Source organism: Mustela lutreola, chromosome 7 (assembly GCF_030435805.1).
Source record: "Mustela lutreola isolate mMusLut2 chromosome 7, mMusLut2.pri, whole genome shotgun sequence".
NCBI classification, from domain to species: Eukaryota; Metazoa; Chordata; class Mammalia; order Carnivora; family Mustelidae; genus Mustela; species Mustela lutreola.
In genome coordinates this window covers 68,365,823-68,387,288 of record NC_081296.1, presented here as the reverse complement: position 1 = coordinate 68,387,288, position 21,466 = coordinate 68,365,823, and the positions used below count along the sequence as shown (strand labels likewise).

General features: G+C 50.8%; 1 protein-coding gene across 1 annotated transcript; it reads left to right on the top strand.

Moving 5' to 3' along the window:
- The first annotated feature begins 424 nt into the window (after positions 1-424).
- On the top strand, positions 425-20,630 carry PLA2G4D (phospholipase A2 group IVD). Its single transcript, XM_059181257.1, has 20 exons — positions 425-469; positions 3,551-3,623; positions 3,808-3,944; positions 4,519-4,650; positions 5,361-5,401; positions 5,767-5,809; positions 7,088-7,151; positions 7,478-7,614; positions 8,396-8,506; positions 8,634-8,671; positions 8,853-8,988; positions 9,302-9,438; positions 10,666-10,888; positions 16,598-16,715; positions 17,086-17,223; positions 17,457-17,564; positions 17,706-17,897; positions 18,153-18,319; positions 18,983-19,169; positions 20,264-20,630. Exons 1-20 carry the CDS (start codon positions 425-427, stop codon positions 20,488-20,490), a joined length of 2,454 nt encoding a protein of 817 aa, XP_059037240.1. The 3' UTR covers positions 20,491-20,630.
- Positions 20,631-21,466: the final 836 nt, after the last annotated feature.

Below are 21,466 nucleotides of genomic sequence, written 5' to 3'. Positions count from 1 at the left end.
CCTCAGCAAGCCCTAAGAGGCTTGCCTGGTTCAGGCTGGGGCTAAGCTGCAGGGTTTCCACAGTTCTGCCCCTACCCTGTGCCAGACCTTCAGCCTCAGGGGAACCAGCTTCCCACTACTGCTCCTAGGACTTGCTCCCCTCCTTGGGGCATCTGCAGTCTGAAAGGGGTGCTCCATCTGTGGTTCCTGGAGCCCTGCCAGAGGTTTCTGGAGATGCTGGTTGGCCCAGCCTCTTGGGGAAGAGGGGAAGATGCTAGGCTAAGGGAGTGACCCAGGGGTGGAGCCCCAACCTGTTTATAGGATTGCAGCTCCTCAGAGGCGGGCAGATTCTCGGCCCCATCCCATTAGGATAGTTGCTGACAGCCGTCCAGGGAACTGGCCTCTTGGCAGGAGCTGGATCTGGAGTGGAGCCAGAAGGGTTGGTATGGAAAGACTGACAACTAGGGGACCCCCTGACCATCCTCACCAGGTAACAGTGTCGCCAAGCCCCTGGGTATCACTTAGGGCAGGACCTGGGGCCGGGGTGCATTCTGAGAAGCCTGACTCGGTGAAAATCAAGGTGATTCTGGCCTCTGGGGAAGGCCTGGCTCCCAGGGCTGGGGTCTCTGCCCAGGCAGGGGCCAAGGGTAGGAGGCAAAGGGTAAGAGAGTCTGTTCGAGGGAATGGGGAGTGGGGGAGGGGGTGGATGGATGAACGGCATCCATAGAAGGGAGGGCCTGGGAGACCAGAACCTTCTCCCTCCACTGTGAGTGATCAGCCAGCAATCCCCTTAGAGGTCCTTACCCTCCTCCCTGCCAAAGCTTGCATACCGCCTCAGAGAACACAGTGGCTGCGTGTCACAAGAGGACAGCCCACCAGGCCCATAGTTCACCTCTGCAGGTAGTGGGCCTCCTGGAACTGGCAGGGGCCAAGAAACCACCCTGTGTGTCCCCAGAGCTTTGTCAGGCCAAGTCCCCATGCCAGTTACTCACTGGGCCAAGAGAGGAGGTTGCCACCAGGCCAAAGAGATCTATAGACTGCTAGCCCACTCCTTTCATGTGCTTCTCTCAGGCAGATTTCTCATCCTGTGCTGTGGACCAGGGCCAGAGGAACTGGCTCTTTGGTTCTCCCCTGGTGCCCCAGGCAGGGGCCATGAAAGAGGCTAAGTGTGTCAAGCTCACCATCCTGAGGCATTTGCCTCATTCTCAGACTTTGCCAGGCTTCTGGAGCCTTGGCCCTGAGACCCAAGCTCAAGTCAGATCCGGTCAAGTAGCTCCAGACGGGTGCTCCTGGAGAAAACTTGCCTGGCTCAAGCCAGGTACCAGGCCATTCTGAGAAACAGAGAGGGACCCCTTCATTGAAGGACAACACCTCCTGCCCCAGCCCCTGTCAGCCTGAGATCTAGAAGACCTCCTCCCCAAAACAAGTGGACACTGATGAAAATGCCCAGATGCTAGTCTGGCAAGACCCCAAGGCTGCAGGAGTGGGGCGGTGGAGGGGCCGGACGGCTCGGGCTCCATCTGCTCCTCTCATCAGCAGCTGGAGCCCCAGAACCCAGCCCTGGAGGTTTCTGATGTACCTGTGTTCATCCTCATCTCCCCAGAGAAGGCTGGGCATCCTTTTCCTCTGCCTGCTCTAGACCCAGCCCAGGGACAAAACTGAAGCCCAAGGTGCAGCGACTCTGAGGGCTTAAGTCTGCCCACATGCCTGGAAAGCACGTAGCCCCAGCGGATGCTGTTGGGATTGGTTGAATCCCCAAGGTCAGACCCTCAACACTCAGCCTTCAAGTTGACTCCCGGTGCGCCTCAGCAGTGCGCCTCAGCAGTGGCCTCACCCAGCCTCTTTCCTGCTGGAACAGGGGCCTGGAGCCTGTCCTGGCAGCAGGAGCTGGGCGGGCAGGGCAGGCAAGGCCAGGCATCCGGACTTGCCCTGGGACTTGGCCTGCTCCAAGACCCGGGAGCATCGGATCAGCACGACTCAGGAGATACAGGGCCTGAGGCTGGGCCTGAAGTGTCCACTCCTCCTCTCTGCAACCTCCCTACCACAGTGGGTTGCTGGGGGCCAGCAGGGGAATAGGCAGCTTGCTCATTTTCCTTCTGCTGGTGAAGATCCCGTGGTTGGACTCCTGTATGGGGAACTCCAGCCACATCAGATTCCTTGGGTCACATCCCCGGTGATGGGCGGGGGCTGGCACCGAGCCTCTCCAAAGGGAAGAGGCTGGAGGATGCCCCGGGGTCCCTGCATAGGGAGAAACAGTGGCTGAGACTCCCAGCAGGGAGGTATTCCCAGGAGTCTATGGGAAGGGACAGGGGCCTGGGGAGGGGTGCGGGGAATCCCGTCTGGAGAAGCCCTTCACAACTTTCAGGGTCAGTCATCAATTAAGGCAGGACATTTCAACAGGGGAGGGGAAGACCCAATGCCCTCAGGAGCATCTTATTAGTTAGTTAGTCAATATCTGTATTGGTCTAGGACATATCTATGAAATTCGACTGTTTAGGTATCCAGAGGGCAGTGGGGGAAAGTTGCATGCTTTTAACAAAGGAACAAAGTCCTGGGGAGATAGAACAGTACGGGAGGTGTGAGCTCTGATCTTGAAGACCTGGGCTTGAATCCTACCTAGATCACCCGCTAACTCTGTGACCTACGGCAACCTTTCTAAGCCTCAGTTCTCTCATCTGTAAAATGGGAGGAAATGAGAGTCCTCTCTTAGGAGAGCCAAGAGGATAAATCAATTTGGAATACATATATGCTTAGTACAGCACCTAGAAACAGAACAAGCCCTTAATAAATAGTAATGAATAATAATTATCTAGAAACTGCTTACTTTTTTGCTAAGCATTCTGCAGACATTAACACATTTAGCCTCTATTAATTAGTCCCACTATTTATGAGGCAATGAAGGCTCTAAGAGGTTTAGTGACTTGTCCAGGGTCACACGGCAAGAAAGCAGAGGACCAAGGTTTAGATCCAGATATCCTGTCTAGGAGTCTGCCTTGCCCATCCACTCAACCTCCCCGAGTAATGACCCATCATTGTATCTATTGCCACAGCCTATCCTGTGATGCTCTGTGTTAGTGATGGTTTTAGAAATGATGAGAAATAGGGCTTCACCCTGGGAAAAATACCCTGCTAGGGGACAGTGGGCTTTCTGAGGTTGAGAGGCTCTTGGTGACCGGAGAGAGAAATGGGCAATGATGCCCAAATTAGATATGGTGACTGGCTGGAAAGGAGCAGGTGGAGACACTTTGTAGCCCACACAGGCTGTGGCCCCCGGGATGAGGGGGAGTCTGGGCTGCCTCTGTCCTTCCCCTGTCCTGGAGAGCACACAGAAGCTCAGAAGCAATTCTGTCCCCGGAGGGGAAGGGGTCCCACATATTCCACCCCTGGTTGGTCTCCCATGCCCTTCCTGCTGCAGCCCAGGACCACAGCCCCAAGGGCAGTGGTGGGCGAAAGCTGTTTGGTCCCAGGATGCCTGGCAGCATCACTGAGTGTGTCAGGAGAAACTTCAGCACAGAGAGGTGGGGTTGGGGACAGAGCAGGAGGGACTGAGCAGTCTGTTCTCTCCCTCTAGGGGGAGGCCTCTGCCTGCTGGAGGCTCACTGTGAGGGTCCTGGAGGCACGGAACCTGGGCTGGACTGACTTGTGTGAGTAACTGTTTCCTAGGCTCCAAGGGTGTAGAGATGACCTGTGGGAAAGGCCCAGGTGGGAACTTGGGGGTGGGGGAGGGCTGCCCGCAGTGGCCACCAAGATCATGGTAGGAACCATGGTGAAGCCCCTGGAGAGGAGTGTAAGGAATTCTCTCTTACTCTGTTCTCTTAACGTTGACAGTGAGTGAGGCAGACCCCTATGTGACCCTAGAGCTGCCAACTGTCCCTGGAACAAAGTTCAAGACCAAAACAATCACCAACTCCTGTCATCCTGTATGGAATGAGACCTTCAGTTTCCTAATCCAGAATCAGGTCAAGGTAAAGGCCAGGACCACCCACCTAAGGACAGGCTATATCCTCCTATCGGAGCACACTTTTCCTCCAGAGCTCAGTCAGAGACACCGGGGAGGAGTGTCTTTGTTCCCAGTCCCGTGTGCTGTGTGGGAGAGAACGTGTGACCCACCCTGTGTCTGAGAGCCTGATCTCTGGCAAGTTGCTGGTCCTCTCTAAGACCATCTGTGGAACAGCGGCAGTAAGAACCCCTTCCTAAGGGGGTTGTTGAGGTCAAATGAGATAAAGCATGGAAGACTCCTAAAACAATGCCTGGTACATATGGTGCCTTGGGGGCAGCAAAGGGGGGGAAGTGTGCAGTGGTGGGGAAACACTGAAAGAATTTTATATTTTATAAAAACAAAAATTAGCAGGGGAAGATTAGGAACTTTGCTGGATTTCCTTTTAATGCTTTTAAGGTTTATTATTATTTTTACTTTGAAGTACAAGGTATGGAGGCATAATAATCTTTTCCGATCCTGGGCATCAAGTAAGGGCTCAACAGGTATGAAGTATAGTAATAAGTAAATAATGTGCTAAGTTGCTGTTCTCGGGTCCCTAGAATGTTCTGGAGCTAAATGTCTATGATGAGGACTCAGTCACGGAGGACGATGCCTGCTTCAAGGTTCTCTATGACATCTCAGAAGTCCTCCCAGGCCAGCTGCTCCGGAAGACCTTCTCCCTGCGTCCCCAGGTGAGTGGAGAGTCCCACCCCTCTGCACCCCACCCCTCTGCCCTCCAGGCTGAGGAAGTTCCCCAGCTTCTCCCATCTGCTGGAATGCTGCTGTGTTGAATGTGTTCACAAAAGAGGGAAGCCCCTCCCAGGGATATTTATATTGTAGTAGGAAAGGAGAAGGCTTAACTGACTGTTACAGACTGAATCACTCATTGCAGAGATTTTAGTCACGGGAGGGAGGTTTCTGGTGGTGGTGAACTTCCTAATATCAATCAAAACCTGCGTAACTCACCCTTGCGGCAGTTGGGGGGGAGCACTCTGTCACTCCTGCTCACTGCTTGCCTGTGGTGCCCAAGGCCTGCTTTATGAAGGTCTCTGCTCCTTCTCCAGCAGGGGAAGGCTGGGGAATGGGAGGGTGGGGTTCTGAGGTCAGGTCCCTCTCAAGAGGACTAGGGCATCCTTAAGCCTCTTTTGGCTTGTTCTCCTTATGTCCTCCTTCAGCCTTGCCAGGGAGAGAGGCCTGTTCTCTGCAGACTCATCAGCTGTGGCTAACTTGGGTAGGCAGCCCCTCTTTCCCCCAATTCTCATTTCCCACATCTGTAAAGTGGGAAGAGTGTAGTATCTCGCCTCCCTGAGCGACTGCTGGAGACGAAACAATGCATGGTCAAAGAACTGTGTCACCTCTAAAGATGTATAAATGTTCACGACTTGCTCATCGTTGATTTCAGGGACAGGAGGAGCTGGACGTGGAGTTCAAGCTGGAAAAAACGTGAGTAATAATCACACAGCCCAGGGAGTGCCTCAGGACCCAGGCTTTATATAGGGAAATGTCTTTGACCCAGATTCTCTGTCCCTCCTGCCCCCACCCCTGCCCGTCTGGGTCGGAGGGGAGGGGTCCTCTTAGAGCAATGAGGAGAGAAAGGTCACTGCTTCCTTGTCCACACTCTCCCTCTCTCTCCCACATGGCAATCTTCAGAAGCCCCTCCTTCCCCCTGAGTGGTATCCAGGACTTGGGGTCCCTTGGCATCACCCAGGGAGGCCCCATGGGGGCTTGAGGCTGTGCTGTGAGGGGCAGCTCAGTACAGGGACCTTTTGCATTGTCAGGCTGAGCTCCGGATATTCTGATTTTTCCAGGTCGGACTCTCCAGAAAACCTCATCACCAACAACGTCCTTGTGGTAAACCACCCTCCCCTGGCTTGTGAGGGGGAGCTGAGGGAGGGGTCCCAGAGCCAGCACTGAGGCTGGAGGTGCCAAAGGGATACGCAGAGACAGGGTACTGTGGCAAGACCACCCGGGGCCACCCAGTTCAGTGGTTCCCCTGGGGCTGTGGTCAGGGGCTGGGGGCTGGAAAGGGCCAGGGCCTTAAGAGAACATGGAGAGAGGGAGGCCGAGACTCTGTTGGGGGAAGATTTGGGCCCAAGATTTGATGGCTGAGGGAGTGTCGGGGCGAATTGTAGGTGTTCCTGACGGGTTTCATTACCTGTGATGGACTCCTAGCTCTTAGCCTCAGAAGATGGCGGGCGACAGGCCAGCCAGGCCCAGCTGGGGTGTTAGCACTGCACAGCAGAGGCCCAGAGGAAGTTTCCAGAGCACTGCACTTCCAACCTGGGGGCTCTGGGACAGAGTCAGGGGTCAGTTAGCTCCTCCTTGAGACAGTGGAGGGTCTTGATCAGCACTTCTGAAACAGTGCAAGCTCACAACAAGTTCACAACAACACGAACAGGTGGTAAACAATGGACTAGAAGCTTTCTACTCAAAGGTCGCCAGCCTGTAACACAGGTATGACCTGGCAGCAGGGCCTAGTGTGAGGGAAGGAGGCCTCTACCCTCAGGGTCATACAAGGACCTGCTTGGTGGGCTAGTGTTACTTTTACAAATGCATGTTAAAATCATCATACCTATGGCAGCTGCTTTTTATCTGAGGTGCTGGAGAGCGGTGGTGGGCAGGTAAACTCAGTCAGACTGAGGGAGAGAGTCAGTCAGGAGCTGAGTGGGCTGTGGGCATCAGGTGACAGGCATGACAGAGAATGCAGTGGGCTCCTTTGGCAAGCTGGTCAGCTGGAGGACAACTGGGACATTGGTCCATCATCCTGTAGGCCAGTGGTTTGTGTGCTACTGTTTGGGAGCAGTTGTGGGAGAAGGCACTCTCCAGGCTGAGCCTGCAGAGAAATACGGAGAGGAAAGAACGGTGCCTGAGGGTCGGGCGGCCTTCAGAGATCCACCAAGTTCAGCAGATCTTTGAAAGTTGGGGGGGGGGGGTGCACAGGATGGAGGTGGGGCTTCCCCCGACTGCTCCAGAATCAGAGGAGGGGGCTGGCGGTTCTTCTGGTCCCACTCTGGTCCCACTTCCTGTTCAGTGTGTGGTGGATTGGGGACAGTGGGGCTCAGGGGGTGAGGTTGAGGGGACCTCAGCCTTCCCTGCTGAGCCCCCGGCCCACGATGTGATCTGCCCCAGGCCCGAGAGCTGTCCTGCCTGGATGTCTGTCTGGACCGTGCTGGGAGCACCACCACGGTCACGGGTGAGGCCTGCTCAGTGCTAGATGGAGTGGCTGGGACACCTGTGTGGGCCCTCTTTCTTCTTGCTCACACAGCATGAGGGCAACAGGTTCTCCTGTGGACTCGAGGGTCTTCCTGACCTGGGGGAGGGTGTGTTGCAGGAAGTGAGAGTCCCATGGGGGCTGTGGGACCCAGTGGGCTGGGGAGGGCCCATTCCAGAATCCTGGCTCTCCTGGTCCAAACTCCCAGGTCTCGCCCATGTCCAAGCAATACTGCCAGTTTCCTGGGGTCCCTGCTCGGATTCCTGGCTCTTGTTCCCCTCGTGCTAGTCTGCCCACTCTCTGCCTAGACCAGGACAAGCTGGAGCTGGAGCTGGTGCTAAAGGGGTCCTATGAAGACACGCAGACATCGGTGCTGGGTCCAGCCTCTGCCTTCCGCTTCCATTACATGGCAGCCCAGGAGGGAAAACTGAGTGCTCGTGTGAGGGTGGGTCCTGGCTTTACAGCTCCCTGCCATGGGCCAGCTCCAGCTGCTGCGGGCCCCTCTTAGGCCAATGCCAGGTGCCTGTGGCCTCGCCAGACTCCCCCAGAGAGGCACCAAGCCTTTGGCAGATAGGGAGAATCACCAGGAGCTTGGAGTGTGCGTGGGGACTGCCCTGTCTTGTCAGACTTTGTTTGAACCTTTCAGTGGCATCTGCCTCGATGGTCTTAGAAGAAATCCCCATCTCTGTGCCTCTGCATGGCCTGGTTCTTGCCCAGCTCTGCTGCCTCCCTTTGTTCTGTACTCCCCCTCTTTCATGATGCTCCAGCCTATATGTCTCTTTTTGCTTTCCCAACACACCAAGGGCCTTCGGGGTTCTCCTCTGGCTGCTTCCGAGGCTGCCTGCTCTTCCTCCTCCTCCTCTTCTTCCTCCACTTCCTCCTCCTTTAGATCTCAGCCAAGAGGGGCCCTCCTGGACTCCCCATCTTAAATAGACCCCCCACACCACACCTTTGTTTATTTTTTCATATCACACTGCTTAGGACTTCCTTTACCACATTTTTTCTCCTGTATAACATTTGCTAACATCTGTTCGTTACCTATTTTGTTATCAATTCATATACACAACTCAGAACAAAAAATGTCAGCAAGTATTTTAATAATGTCATTATAAGTGGTATAATTATAATCACTGTAAATATTGTGATTATATTATTAGAGAGGGACTGTGTTCGTCTGTCTAGATACTCAGTAAGGATTGGTTGAATGAATGCATATTTCCTTCCAGAGCTCTTCAAGTAACAGCTGGAGTTCAGACGAGTCAGCTGGGCATCTCACTGTGCCCCTGAGGTCCTTGGCCGTAGGAAAGGAGGTGACCTTTCACGTTCCTACTACAAATGTAAGTGGCCTCAACTGGATGGGAAGTGCCAGTGAGAATAAAGATGGGGAGCCCAGGCCCCCAGGGGATACCCACATACCTCTCAGGGTTGAGAATATTCTAATCCAGTCTCTCACTTTGATTTCAGACCTCAGGAGTGAGGCTGCAGCTCAAGACTGAGAGCTGGTAAGGGACATTCATATGTGGGGTGGACGGTGTGTGGTGGTCATGAGGCAGGGAGTGCTGTGGAATGGGTGGCCCTTGGGGTTGAGAGCAAGGAGGTAATATGGCAGCTATCCTGGGCGTGGCCAGCCAGTGGCTGAGCTATGCAGTTCCTCCCTGACCTTCGGATCCTCTACTACCCCAGCCCTAAGGAGCTGGATGTGCACCTGGGCTTCGATCTGTGTGCAGAGGAGAAAGCCTTCCTGAGCAGGAGGAAGCAGGTGGTGGCCAAGGCTCTCAAGCATATCCTGCAGCTGGACAGAGACCTACAGGAAGATGAGGTTTGGGGTACAGGGGAATGTGGGTGCAGTACCTTCGACTGGCCTTAAGGAAGTACCTGATCCTCGCCCTCTCTAGACACTCCAGTCAACAGAGATGAGAGTGGCTGTGTGGGGGATGGCGGGGCGGGGGGTGGTAAGCTGTGGGGTTCTCACTCCCTTTTGGGCCCCATCCAGGGCTGAGAGCTGTCACTTCCTGGGAGAGGGAAAGGTTGGCTGCTCTTGGTCTAAGTCTGACTGCATCAGGCTCTGGCCCCGAGGTCCTTTCCCTCCATCCTGGTCCTGGTTAAGCTGGTCTGTGTCTGTGTCAGTCCAGGTCCCCATTGTGGGCATTATGGCCACAGGAGGAGGTGCTCGGGCCATGACCGCTCTCTACGGCCACCTGTTGGCCCTGCAGAAGCTGGGCCTCCTGGACTGTGTCACCTACATCAGTGGCATCTCGGGTTCTACATGGTGAGGGGCCTGGGGACTGGAAGAGCAGAGATGATAGGGTCCTAGAGGAGAATGGAGCAGACACCAGAGGAACCCCTCTATGTGTGGAAGTCAAGAGGGTGTGAGCACTACAGTCCGATGGGTGCCAGGTGGCTTTCTCAAAAGGGAGGAAGTAGGTATTACAGAGGTCCTCCCGTGAGATGGGGTTGGAGGACACCCATTCTATGCTACTGGAGAGGGCTAAGGCAGCTGATTCAGGAGGAGCTGGGGTTTGAATCTCTGTAACACCCCTTACTGGGCAACCAAGTTCCCTTGATTCTCAGTTGACTCATCTCCAGAACAGGGTAATAGTAGTTCTTACTCCTTACGATTGTCCTGGGGCAGCCCAAGTAAAACACCTGATCTGACATGTGTCAGGAACTCCAAGTCAGTAGATCTTTTTTCTTTAAACATGATTATCTCATTTAAATCCTTATAACACTCTCTAGGGTAGGGTTTTTTTTTTTTTTAATTTTTACTGTCCCTATAATATAGATGGAAAAATTGAGATGAAGAGGTACTATCTTAACCTCTTACTTAAAGACAAAATTGCCTTCCTATATACCCCACCCTGCCTATGATGAGGTGGGACTTCTCACTTTTAGATATTCGTTCCTTTGTGTCTTACTGAAATGTGACTCGAAGCAGTAAAAGGAGAGTAAACTCAGAGGATTTTAGATGACAGCTGTGGGCAAGCAGTCTTCAAGGGCTTCAGGACAGGCCCATGAAGATGGGTGTAGGGTCTAGATCTGTTCTGTACAATGCAGTAGCCACTAGTTATGTGGTTATGGGCCAGTTGAAATGTGGCTAGTCCAGATTGAGATGTGGTATAAAGATAAAAATACACAGAGAATTTTGAAGACTTGGTTTGAAAAAAAAATTATGTTAATTTTTTTATTGATTACATGTTGAAGTGAGAATTTGGGGGTATATCGAATTAAAATAATACTATTAAAAATTTTTATTGCTCTCTTCTTACTTTTTCAAATTGTGGTTACTGGGAAATTTTAGATTATGTCTGTGTCTCACATTATGTTTAAATTGGACAGCGCTGATCTGAGAGAAAGCCCTGAGACACATTTTCCAGATGGGCAGGGCCTTGGCTGCAGGAGCATTACCTTGGGAGAAGTGGGAGGATGGGAAGGAGATGTCGCAGTGACCCAATCCGGGGCCTCTGCCTCCTGTCATACTGTCCCTTTATTTTCCCAGGACAATGGCCCACCTCTACGGGGACCCCGAGTGGTCACAGAAGGACCTTGAAGGACCCATCAAATATGCCAGGGAGCACCTGGTCAAGAGCAAGATGGAGGTCTTCTCTCCGGAGCGCCTAACGAGCTACCACCAGGAGCTGGAGCTGCGGGCGCAGCAAGGCTACCCCACGACTTTTGTGGACCTGTGGGCTCTCGTGCTGGAGTCCATGCTGCACAACCAGGTAGGGCACCAATGCTGGCAAGGCTGGACCAGCGTGCACCTGTGGTCCTGGGGCAGCCAGCCACGCAGTTAGCTGCTGCGCATGTGCATTTCCTACTGGGTGAAGGAGGCTAGGATCTGTGGGGAAAGGACGCAGGGGCCATAGTGTCTCAGTGGCTGCTGTACTTTGGGATCCTGCCTTTTTGAGTCAGGCTATTTTTCAGTTCATGGCCATAAAACAGAGATTTCTGAATCTCTCAGGAGCTTAGGGAAGAGTCAGTGCCAAGGTCAGTTAAGCAAACAGAACTTTCACTATGCTTATGTGGCAGTGAGATTGCTCAAATAATTTTTATTTTATGAATACTACAATATAGAATATCTTCTTCTGTATCTTCATGGTAGTGTTAAAAGCACAGACTCTGGAGCCAGATTGCCTGGGTTTAATCTCAGTGCCCCTTACTAGCTCTGTGTTCTTTCACAAGTTACTAACTTCTCTGTGCCTGGGTTTTGGCCTCTATTCAGTGGGGATGAGTGAGAATAGTACTTATCTCACAGGCTTGTTCTGAACACTCAATGGTCTTTGCTGTAGAGTTAACATTATTAGCTATTACATATATTTTTTAAGATTTTATTTTATTCATTTGAGAGATAGCAAGTGAGAATACAAGCAGTGGGGAGAGGGAGAAGCCAGCTCCCCACTGAGCAGGGAGCCTGGGATCATGACCTGAGCTTAAGGCAGAGGCTTAACCATTTGGAGTCACCCAGGGACCCCAGCTATTATATTTCTTTACTGTTTATTGTAACACCAGGAAGACCAAACTGAGCAGATAACATTTTTTATAAATTGCTTCTTTAAGGTAAGTTTAGTAAGTCAACTGCTTAATCTTACATCAACTGATACAATTACTGAAATCAGTTCTTTTGTTTCCACTATTGTTTTACCACATATAATTATCTGAATTAACTTGAAACAACTAAAACACACAAAAAAGTACCCTTAACATTTGTAATAAAAAAGTAAACCATCAAATACATTAGCAGAGGAATGATTCATACCTTCCTTATCTTAGGGCATCAGAAGTTTGACCAAGAAAGATTATCATGTAAACTAACCAAAAATGAATTACTTTGGATTTTTTTCTTTAATTTTTATTCTTGCTGGTAAGAGCAATGTTCCCTGGAAGTTACCAACCATTCTTATTTTTAATGTATTAGTTTAACAATATTTATTATATAAACAATAGTTATCATTAAATATTATAATAATCTTCAGACCTAAGAAAATGCATAAAGCATAAAGAATAATGTAATGAATATGCCCATTCTCACCAACAAGCCTAAGAAATATAATGTTACAGAAAGACTTGAAGCTCCTGTGGAAGCTTTCCCAGTCGCATTTCCCTCCCACCCCCAGAGGCAACCACCATCCTAAATTTGGGGTTCTCATCACATTTCTATCTTCAGTCTGTATACATGATTGGATTATATAATACATAACATATAATTACATAACATACTTTATTTACCTCTATTATATATTTTATTGTATATACCTTTAATTGTACATCCTTAAGAAAAATATAGTGTTCCTTGCAGAAATGGTTTTGAACAAGTCTCTTTGTGCACAGATGTTAGAGGTTCTCTGCACCTCGAAGATACATACCCAGGGTTGGGGTTCTTAGCCCATTGGGTAAATGCATCTTCAGCTTTCCTGCCTATTGCCAATTGTTCTCCAAAAAAGGTTTCATTAATTCACACTTCCACTCTAAGTGTATCCATGTTTTTTTTCTCTACACGCTCTTCAGACCTTTAATTTTTTGTTCATCTTATGGGTGTCATACAAAAAAATTTTTTTGTCATACAAAATTTTATTGTAGCTTCCCATTTCCTTGATTTTTAGTGAGACTGATAATATTTTCATGTATATTTCTCATTGGGACTTCCTCTTCTGTGGATTACCTACTGCAATCCTTTTCCATTTTTCTATTAATTCACCTCTAATATTATTTTGTGGAATGCCTTATAGATTTTGGATATTAATCCTTTATCAGTTCTACTAGATTTTGATGCATCATTTTAATATAATCTGGTCTATCATTCTTTTCCTTTATGGTTTGTGCATTTAGAGTCTCCCAAGATCTTTCCCTCTCCTAAAGTTATAATCTCCTATATATTGTTATAAAAGTTTTAAAGATTTGTTTTTCACAATTAGGACTTAGTCTTTAATAGATCTTCAGGTATTATGTGAACACAAACCCAGTTTTATTTTTTTTTCCATAGGAATAGCAAACATATTAAACTTAATACCACTTATTCTTTTTTCTCCACAAATCTGCATCACTACTTGTATCCTGTGACAGCCTTCATATATTTATGGGACTCTCTGAGCTCCCTTCCATTCTAATGGGGCTGATTCTCCAACATGGGCCAACACTGCACTGATTTAGAGACCCTGGGTTTGTAATGCATGCAGGTATCTAATAGAGCAGATTTACCCCCATTCGCCACCTTGGTTTTTCTCAACATCACCCTGGCTCCTTCTGGCCCTTTGCTCTTCTATACATGTAATAGAATCAGCTACTCATGTTTCATGAGAGATGTTAGCATTTTTGTTGAGAGGCACCTGGGTGGCTCCATTGGTGAAGCATCAGACACTTTGTTTCAGCTCAGGTCATGATCTCAAGGTCCTGGGATGGAGCCCCATGTGGGGCTCCCTGCTCAGCAAGACATCTGCTTATCTCCCCCTCTCTCTGCCCCTCCCCCTGCTCTCATGCACACTCTAAAATAAATAAATCAATCTTTTAAAAAAAGAATTTTTATTGAAGTGGTATTTAATTTTTAAAACCCATGTAACTACTTGAAATATTATTTTATTAATATATCCTGTGTATTCTTCAGATATGCTTTTAAAGTTCATGTTCAGTTGTGAACTTCTGCTAATTCAGTTGTGAATTATTAAAGACTTTTCTGCCTGGTGGTGGCAGTTAATTACTATAGAGTTGGGAGAAGCTTGTTTTAACAGTTTACTTTATGAGGTGCTAAAAAATACAGTTTGATCTGAGGCTATAAATAAGACTTTCATTTAATTACCATTTGATCCTCAAGTAATGACTTAACAAGGTTTAAGGTACAAGGCACAAGGTTCATAGTCATTTTGTAAAAGACAAACAAGGTTTGGGGTGTTTTTGGTTCGCAAGAAAAAAATCTTGTGGCATGAGCACCCATGTGGTTTAAAAAATTTTGTCTCAATGTTAAAGCTTTTCAAATTTTTTTTTTTAGTTATCATGCTTTATGTCTTAAAGCTAACATTCATTGTATGCTTTTTAAAATAATTCTTTAATCAGATAAATTTAGTGTGTATTTCAAATATAAGTTTTTGGATAAAAGCATTTATTATCTCTATTTTATGCCAATATACAGCTCCAAAAGTCATTTTAAATATCAGAAAATATAACTCCATAAGAAATCACAATTTCGTTAATATTATTATTACAGAAATAGTATACCCTGAACGTTACACAGAGTTTTATTAGCCTACACACTTCTAGAATACTGCTTCAGGCTTTGAAAACAAAACAAAAACATGCTTGTAAAATATACCAGTTATAATCAGTGCTTTTCAAACCATGTCTATCAAACTTTTTTCTTTTATCTTTTGCTAGCAAGCCCTGAACTTCTTAGAAGTTGCTCACCATTCCTCAGGACGAAACTCATAATTTTTCTCTTATCTTTTTTTTTTTTTTTTTAAGATTTTATTTATTTATTTGACGCAGAGTGAGAGAGCCAGAAATCACAAGCAGGGAGAGCAGGCAGAGGGAGAGGGAGAAGCAGACTCCGGGCTGAGCAGGTAGTCTGATGTGGGACTTAATCCCAGGACCCTGGCACCCTTTTTTCTCTTGTCTTTTCCTGAATTAAGGTGTTACATGTTTTTCTTCAATTCTGGCCAAAAAGGTTTTGGCTTTAGTGCCCCCTGCCCATACAGTGCCTAGACCATGTCAACACATCGCCAACACCACACCCAGCTCCCACATCTTCTGGGGACACTTGAATCATCAGAGCGGTGACCTGCAGGGCTGGGAACACTCATTTGGAAATGGGGGTGGGGGGATGGGGGCGGGGCTTGGAGCACCTGCCGCTGCTGGTGAGCTTTATTTAAAAGGAAAAAGAATACAGTATTATTTCAATAATACTGTATTTCAGTATTTCAACTATTTCAGTAGATGGAGGGGGTGAGCTGACCCTTTTCCCCCAGGTCAGAAACGGTGCCTCTGGAGTAAAAGGACACATTTCCCCTCGTCTTACATGTCAGAAGAGCAGGCAAACAGGATTCCCGAATCAGAAGACTTTGAGAAGGGAAATCACAGTTATTAATCAAGCTCCCTCCCTCTTCAGTACCCACACACACTCACAGCTGTGGGTCTGACTTGTCGCTATGGTACAGAGCGCCAGGGGCTTGAGCTGCATTGGGGGATTTTTTTCCTGTGGTTTCCCTGTAACTCAGGTCCTGCAGAGTACTCCTGCAGAACTTGGGGAGGGGGCGCAGGAAGAGGACCCATCAGTGACAGAGGGCTGCGGGAGGAAGACATACACCGAGGAATGCAGGGTCCTTGCCATGGGTGTGGGAGTGGGACTCCTCATTGGGAAGGTGGGGCTAGAATCCTGGGACACACACTTGGCTAATCATCAGAATCATCTGGGGAGATTGAAGAACATTCCTCAGTGGCTTCTGCTGATTCTCAGAAGTAACCTAGTCATCTATTTAGCACATCCTCTGGGTAAATCAGTTGATAAGGGCAGATCAGGCAGTTTGGGAACCTCCAAGGTCTAGCTGCTGAGTGAGGTGCCTTCCAGTTCGGAGAGCCCCGAGAGAGGGCCTGTGGGTCCGTGCTACGTGTCTCCCTCTGTCAGAAGCAGCCACAGCCTGGGGCAGGCTCTCTCCCAAGGGCGGCTTCAGGCAGCCACCACCATTAACCTTGCTGATACTGGACATGAACCCTATTGGCATCTCTGGTCCGGAATGGAACGAGACCTTTCTCTGCCCCAAGAACTCTGGAGTGCTGTCCCAAAAAAACCATAGTCCCTGCCATCAAGGCAGAACTGGGTATTTTATTGAAGAGAAAATTGGAAACAGAGGCAAGAATAAACAATGGGGTACAACTTCATACTGTGCAAAGCAGGAAAGAGGGGGGCAGGTAAGGGAGAGCCAAGGATGCCTGGAAAGCATTTTGGAGGGGCCGAGACTTGGACTACATTCATGTAAATCTAGAAGGGGCAGCCTGTCCCCTGATGGAGCTTATAGTGTATATTGTAAAAGGGGATCCCTGTGTCCTTTCTGGAAAGCACTGTGTGTGTGTGTGTGTGTGTGTGTGTGTGTGTGTGGTCTGTGCATCAGTGTCCCCATCCCCTCCACCCTTCAACCCATAAAGATGGGGCCACGGACCACAGGAGCAGAGATGTCACTCCTGACACCATAGTCCTTGTGAATGGCATTCTCTTGAGATACGCAGTGTGCAACCTCCTTAGCCTTACATGGCAACCCCTGCCTTTGGTCGGAATATGGGAATGGGAGTGAGAACTGGATGGGTGCACCCACCCATGCCATCCAAAGTCCAATGGAGAGCTGCCTCCTCACCCTCAGCCTCTGCCCCCCTCCACTCCACGCAGTCCTGGTGGAGTTACTGCCTCTAGGGTGCTCCCAGCCACACCTAGGCCCTCATGCCTCCCATCCCAGGTGATGGACCAGAAGCTGTCGGAACAGAAAACAGGACTGGAGCAGGGCCAGAACCCTCTGCCCCTCTACTTGAGCCTCAATGTCAAAGAGAACAATCTGGAGACCTTCGACTTCAAGGGTACAATCTTTAGCCCTGCCCACTAACCCTCACACACACACACACACACACACACGCACACACACGCATACACGCATACCACCCTGTGCACGGGTCTTTAGAGAATTCAGACAGGGAACTTACACAGATTGCTCAGCCTTCTGGGAAGAGAGGCGGTTCTGATGGGCTGATGAGCCAGGCAGCAGAGCTCATGGACCTGGTGGGGGGTGGTGGTGGGGATGTGGTCAAGGGGCTGGGTGTGGGGATGGTCAGTCCAGGAATCAGCCAGGCAGGGACAAGGCTGGGGGCAGCATCATTGGCCCCTGTCAGAGCTGGGGCGCTCCCCACCCCACTTGCCTCTCATTCCTGCCTCTTGCTCCTGTTCCCATAGAGTGGGTGGAGTTTTCCCCCTATGAAGTTGGGTTCCTGAAGTATGGAGCCTTTGTCCCCAGTGAACTCTTCGGCTCCAAGTTCTTCATGGGGCAGCTGATGAGGAAGCTCCCTGAGTCCCGGATCTGCTTTCTGGAAGGTGAGTGATGGTTACTCTGAAGATTGTGGCCGATCCTGCGCCAGGCCTCTCTGACTGGGCATGATTCCTGTGCTCAGGTCTGGCAGAGCCCCCAGCAGAGGGGGTGGTGGGACACTAGGGTAGGGCTGTGAGAGCAGCCCACCTGCCTCCCATTTTCCATCCCCGCCCTCTGTGTGATGGAAGGCCAAGTGCTGAGGCCTGAGGTTGACTTTTGTCAGGGGGTTGGCCTTCAGGTATCTGGAGCAATATTTTGTCCCTGAACTTGCTGGATGTCTGGTATGACCTCCTCAGCTCTGAGGACACCCGGAAGCAGCACCTCAAGGACAAGATCAGGAACCTGGGTAAGAAGCGAGGCAGGAAGGGGAGCCTGGGCTGAGGCGGCTTCCTCTTCAGATGCTGGGGGAGGGACACTCTCCGAGAGGAAGCAGGCCCAGGCATTTCCAGGCCCTTCACCTGACCAACATCTGTTTCTCTGAGCCCAGAGGAGTCTCCTGCCTCCTTGAAGACCTCCTCGTGGCTGGAGGCCTCATGGCTGCAACCCGGGACGGCACTGGCCAAGGCGTTTAAGGGCTTACTGACGGGCAGGCCTTTCCACCAGCACAGCTGCAACTTCCTCCGGGGCCTCCAGCTGCACCAGAACTACTATAGCCAGAAAGACTTCTCCACCTGGGCAGGTAAGGGCCCCCCCTGCCATGTCTCCCTAGAGAATAAGCTTGGGCTTCCGGTGGGGACAGAGACCGTGGTTAGGACTGGCAGAGGACTTGGGGGTGGGTGAGTCATGGCATACCCTTCTGGGGTCGGCCTGCAGAAGGTCTTGGGAAGGGCTGGGTGGCGTGTCCTCACAGAGAGTGATGCCAGAGGACAGAAGGGGACATGGAGGCAATTGCAGTGTGGCCGAGGAACTGACTGTCAACTGCCTCCCCCATCAGACTGCCCGCTAGACTCCACTGCTAGCCAGCTAACCCCTCAGGAGCCCCAGCTCTGCCTGGTAGATGCCGGCTACTTCCTCAACACCAGCTGTCCCTCCATGTTCCGGCCAGGCCGCAGGCTGGACCTCATTCTCTCCTTCGACTACTCCCTACCCTCGTCCTTTGAGGTGCCTCTGGTTGCCCCATGGGAACCCCAGACACCCTGTGGCCAGGCCATGCTCCAGGGGCAAGCCACTGGGCCACTGACCCTGACCTCCTGGGCCCCCAAGGGGAGGGAAGGGTGACAGGCTCTGACTCACAGACTCCTGCCAGGGCCCTTGGTTGGGAAGGGCTATGGAGGTGCTGGGGTGCTGGGCTCCCAGGACAGGTGGACAGGGAGGAAGCACCTACCCAAGAAGAATCTGCGAGGAGATCCTGACCTGTCCACAACCATTACCTCAGGGTATCTCTGGGCACTCAGGAGTAGGGCAGTATGGGGGCAGGAATAGGGCTCTGGTACAGAAGTGAGTCCCTTACTGAGGCGCTCAAGGCTCTGTGGAGTTGCATAGCCTAGCAACAGAATCCCAGATGGAACAGAGTGCTAGGTCTCTGCCTCCCCTGAAGATACTAACCGAACAACATTGGCTGACCACTTGGATTCATTGGAAGTGAATGCTTCACCTCCCTCTGAGGAGACACTGGGTTTTGTAACTGGACCACACACAGGCCAGGACCAGCTTGTTCCAACATGGAGCAGTCCAGTTGGGCTGGAGCTCTAGCATTTTCTAGAGCACTGACCTGAGATGAACAGGAAGTAGCCAGTTCTCTCTGGGCCCCCTACCCCCAACCAGGCACTGCAGCAGACTGAGGTGTACTGCAGGGCCCGGGGACTGCCATTCCCTCGGGTGGAGCCCAGCTCTCAGGACCAACACCAGCCACCAGAGTGCCACCTCTTCTCAGACCCCTCCTGCCCTGATGCCCCGCTCCTGCTGCACTTCCCTCTGGTCAACGCCTCCTTCAGGGACCACTCAGCCCCTGGTAAGGCATCCCCTCCCTTCCTCCCAAGACTGGCAGGCCAGACCCTCGGAGGCATGGCCTTCGAGTTTCCCGGTGTTCCCATGGGGACTGGCGGGCGGAGGGGTCATCAGGCTAGTTCCACCCAGTTCTGGACCCGGCAGTGTGCTGATCTCTGTTGGGGACACCATGTCCCTGCAGAGCACTCTGCTGGCAAAGTCACAGTGCTGCTGTCCTGTGTCATGACCCCAGGCTCCCCTGCTACACACACACCCCTGCTCACCTCAGCTGTACCTGGCCTCCTCTGCTCTCCTGGGGTGGTGTGTGGGAATCCGGGCCTCCAGAGGCCTTCCTGCGTCATCCCCGTCTGCAGCCATCTCCACCCTGGCTTGGCACCACGTTGTTGGAGGGCCAGGCAGCTGGGACAGAGAGGCCCCCCACCCCAGGCTCTCAGATTCTCCTGACGTTACCTGAGATTTCAACTGGCTTCTCCCTCCCACCCCAGCCCTTCCTTCTCAGGAAGCTGGGCCTCTACTCTGGGGGTCCCTGAAATGTAAAACCTCATCACTATGCCTTCCAGACTTGCCTCCTGCCAACTGGTCAGACCTTTCAGGTGGAGAAGCCTCACTTCTGTGTGTTATTCCTGGCTTTCTGGTTCCCGCTCTAATTCCACACCTTCCAGCTTTACCCTTAACAGGCTCAGCTGGCATCTTAGAATTCTCTCTCTCTCTTTCAACAAAGACTGCTTCTTAAAAAGCAGAAATCCCTTTGGTTTTCAGACTCCTGTTTCCATCATGAGTTTTAAGAACCCTTCACTAGGATGACTGACTCTGGTCCAGCCGTTTGCTCCTTGCCCTGGAAGGTGAAACAGATACCACGGTGTTGCCTCAGGAGTGGGAGTGCATTGCCACAAGGAAGTGTGGGGAGCAGCAAACCCTTCATATCTCTACCTACTCTCCACATTTCTCTTTCTGGGCAAAGGACACAGAGGCCTGGGGGGAGAGCAAGGAGCCCTTTAGTGAGGAGCAGCCCACCGCTTTGCCCAGCCGCAAGGCGTCCTCCTGCCCAGCTCTGGAGGCCTCTGGGTCCTAGTCTTAATCCCTCTCACCCCTGGGCAGGTGTCCAGCGCAGCCCTGCAGAGCTCCCAGTGGGCCAGGTGGATCTCACTGGGACCAACTCGCCCTACTCCCTGTTCAACATGACCTACAAGGAGGAAGACTTTGATCGCCTGCTGCAACTTAGTGACTATAACGTGCGGAACAGCCAGGGTGCCATTTTGCAGGCCTTGAGGACTGCCATGAAGCACCGAGCCCTGGGGGCCAGGCCTCGAGCAGCGCAGAATTGAGGCGGCTCAGGGACCCCAACTCTCTGACGACCCTCCAGGGCCTGGGGGTTTAACCCAAGCACTGCTGGGTAGGACCACCGCTCTCGCTGGGCTGTCCACCCCTGGGCTGCCTCTGCAGCAGTTCTCTCGGCCCAGAAGGGCTGCACAGCACCCCAAGTTCTTCACCTTCTGTTTCTATAGATTTGCTTCTTGTGGGCATTTCCTATACATGGAATCATACAATATGTGGCCTTTTGTGTCTGGCGTCCTTTACTCGGTGGGATGTGCTCAAGGGTCATCCACGTGGTAGCAGGCGTCAGTGCCTCATCCCTTTCTGTGGTTGAATAAAAGACTCACGCTTACCTGATGGTCACTGGATAATGAACCCTTGGGTTGTTTCCACTTTTTGGTAATTCCAAATAATGGTTCTATGAACAGTCATGTACAAGTTCACATGTGGAAAGTGTTTTTTATTCTCCTGCATGTCTACCTAGGAATACATTTGCTGGATTATAATGTAATTCTCTGCTTCACCTCTTGAGGGCCTGCCAGCCCATTTTCCAAAGCTGCTGCCCCATTTTTCTATTCCTATCAGCCTTATACTGGGGCGCTGATTTCTCCACCTCTTAGCCCCTACCTGTTGTTGTCTGTCTTTTTTTTTTTTTTTTTTTTTTTTTTTTTTTTTTTTTTTTAAGATTTTGTTTATTTGTCAGAGAGAGAGAGGGAGAGAGAGCGAGCATGAACAGACAGAATGGCAGGCAGAGGCAGAGGGAGAAGCAGGCTCCCTGCCGAGCAAGGAGCCCGATATGGGACTCGATCCCAGGACGCTGGGATCATGACCTGAGTGGAAGGCAGCTGCTTAACCAACTGAGCCACCCAGGCGTCCTTGTTGTCTGTCTTTTGATTTCAATCATCGGAATGGTTGTAAAGTGGTATCTTATCAGCATTTCCCTAATGACTAATGATGTTAGGAAACTTTTTGTATACTCTAGGCCTT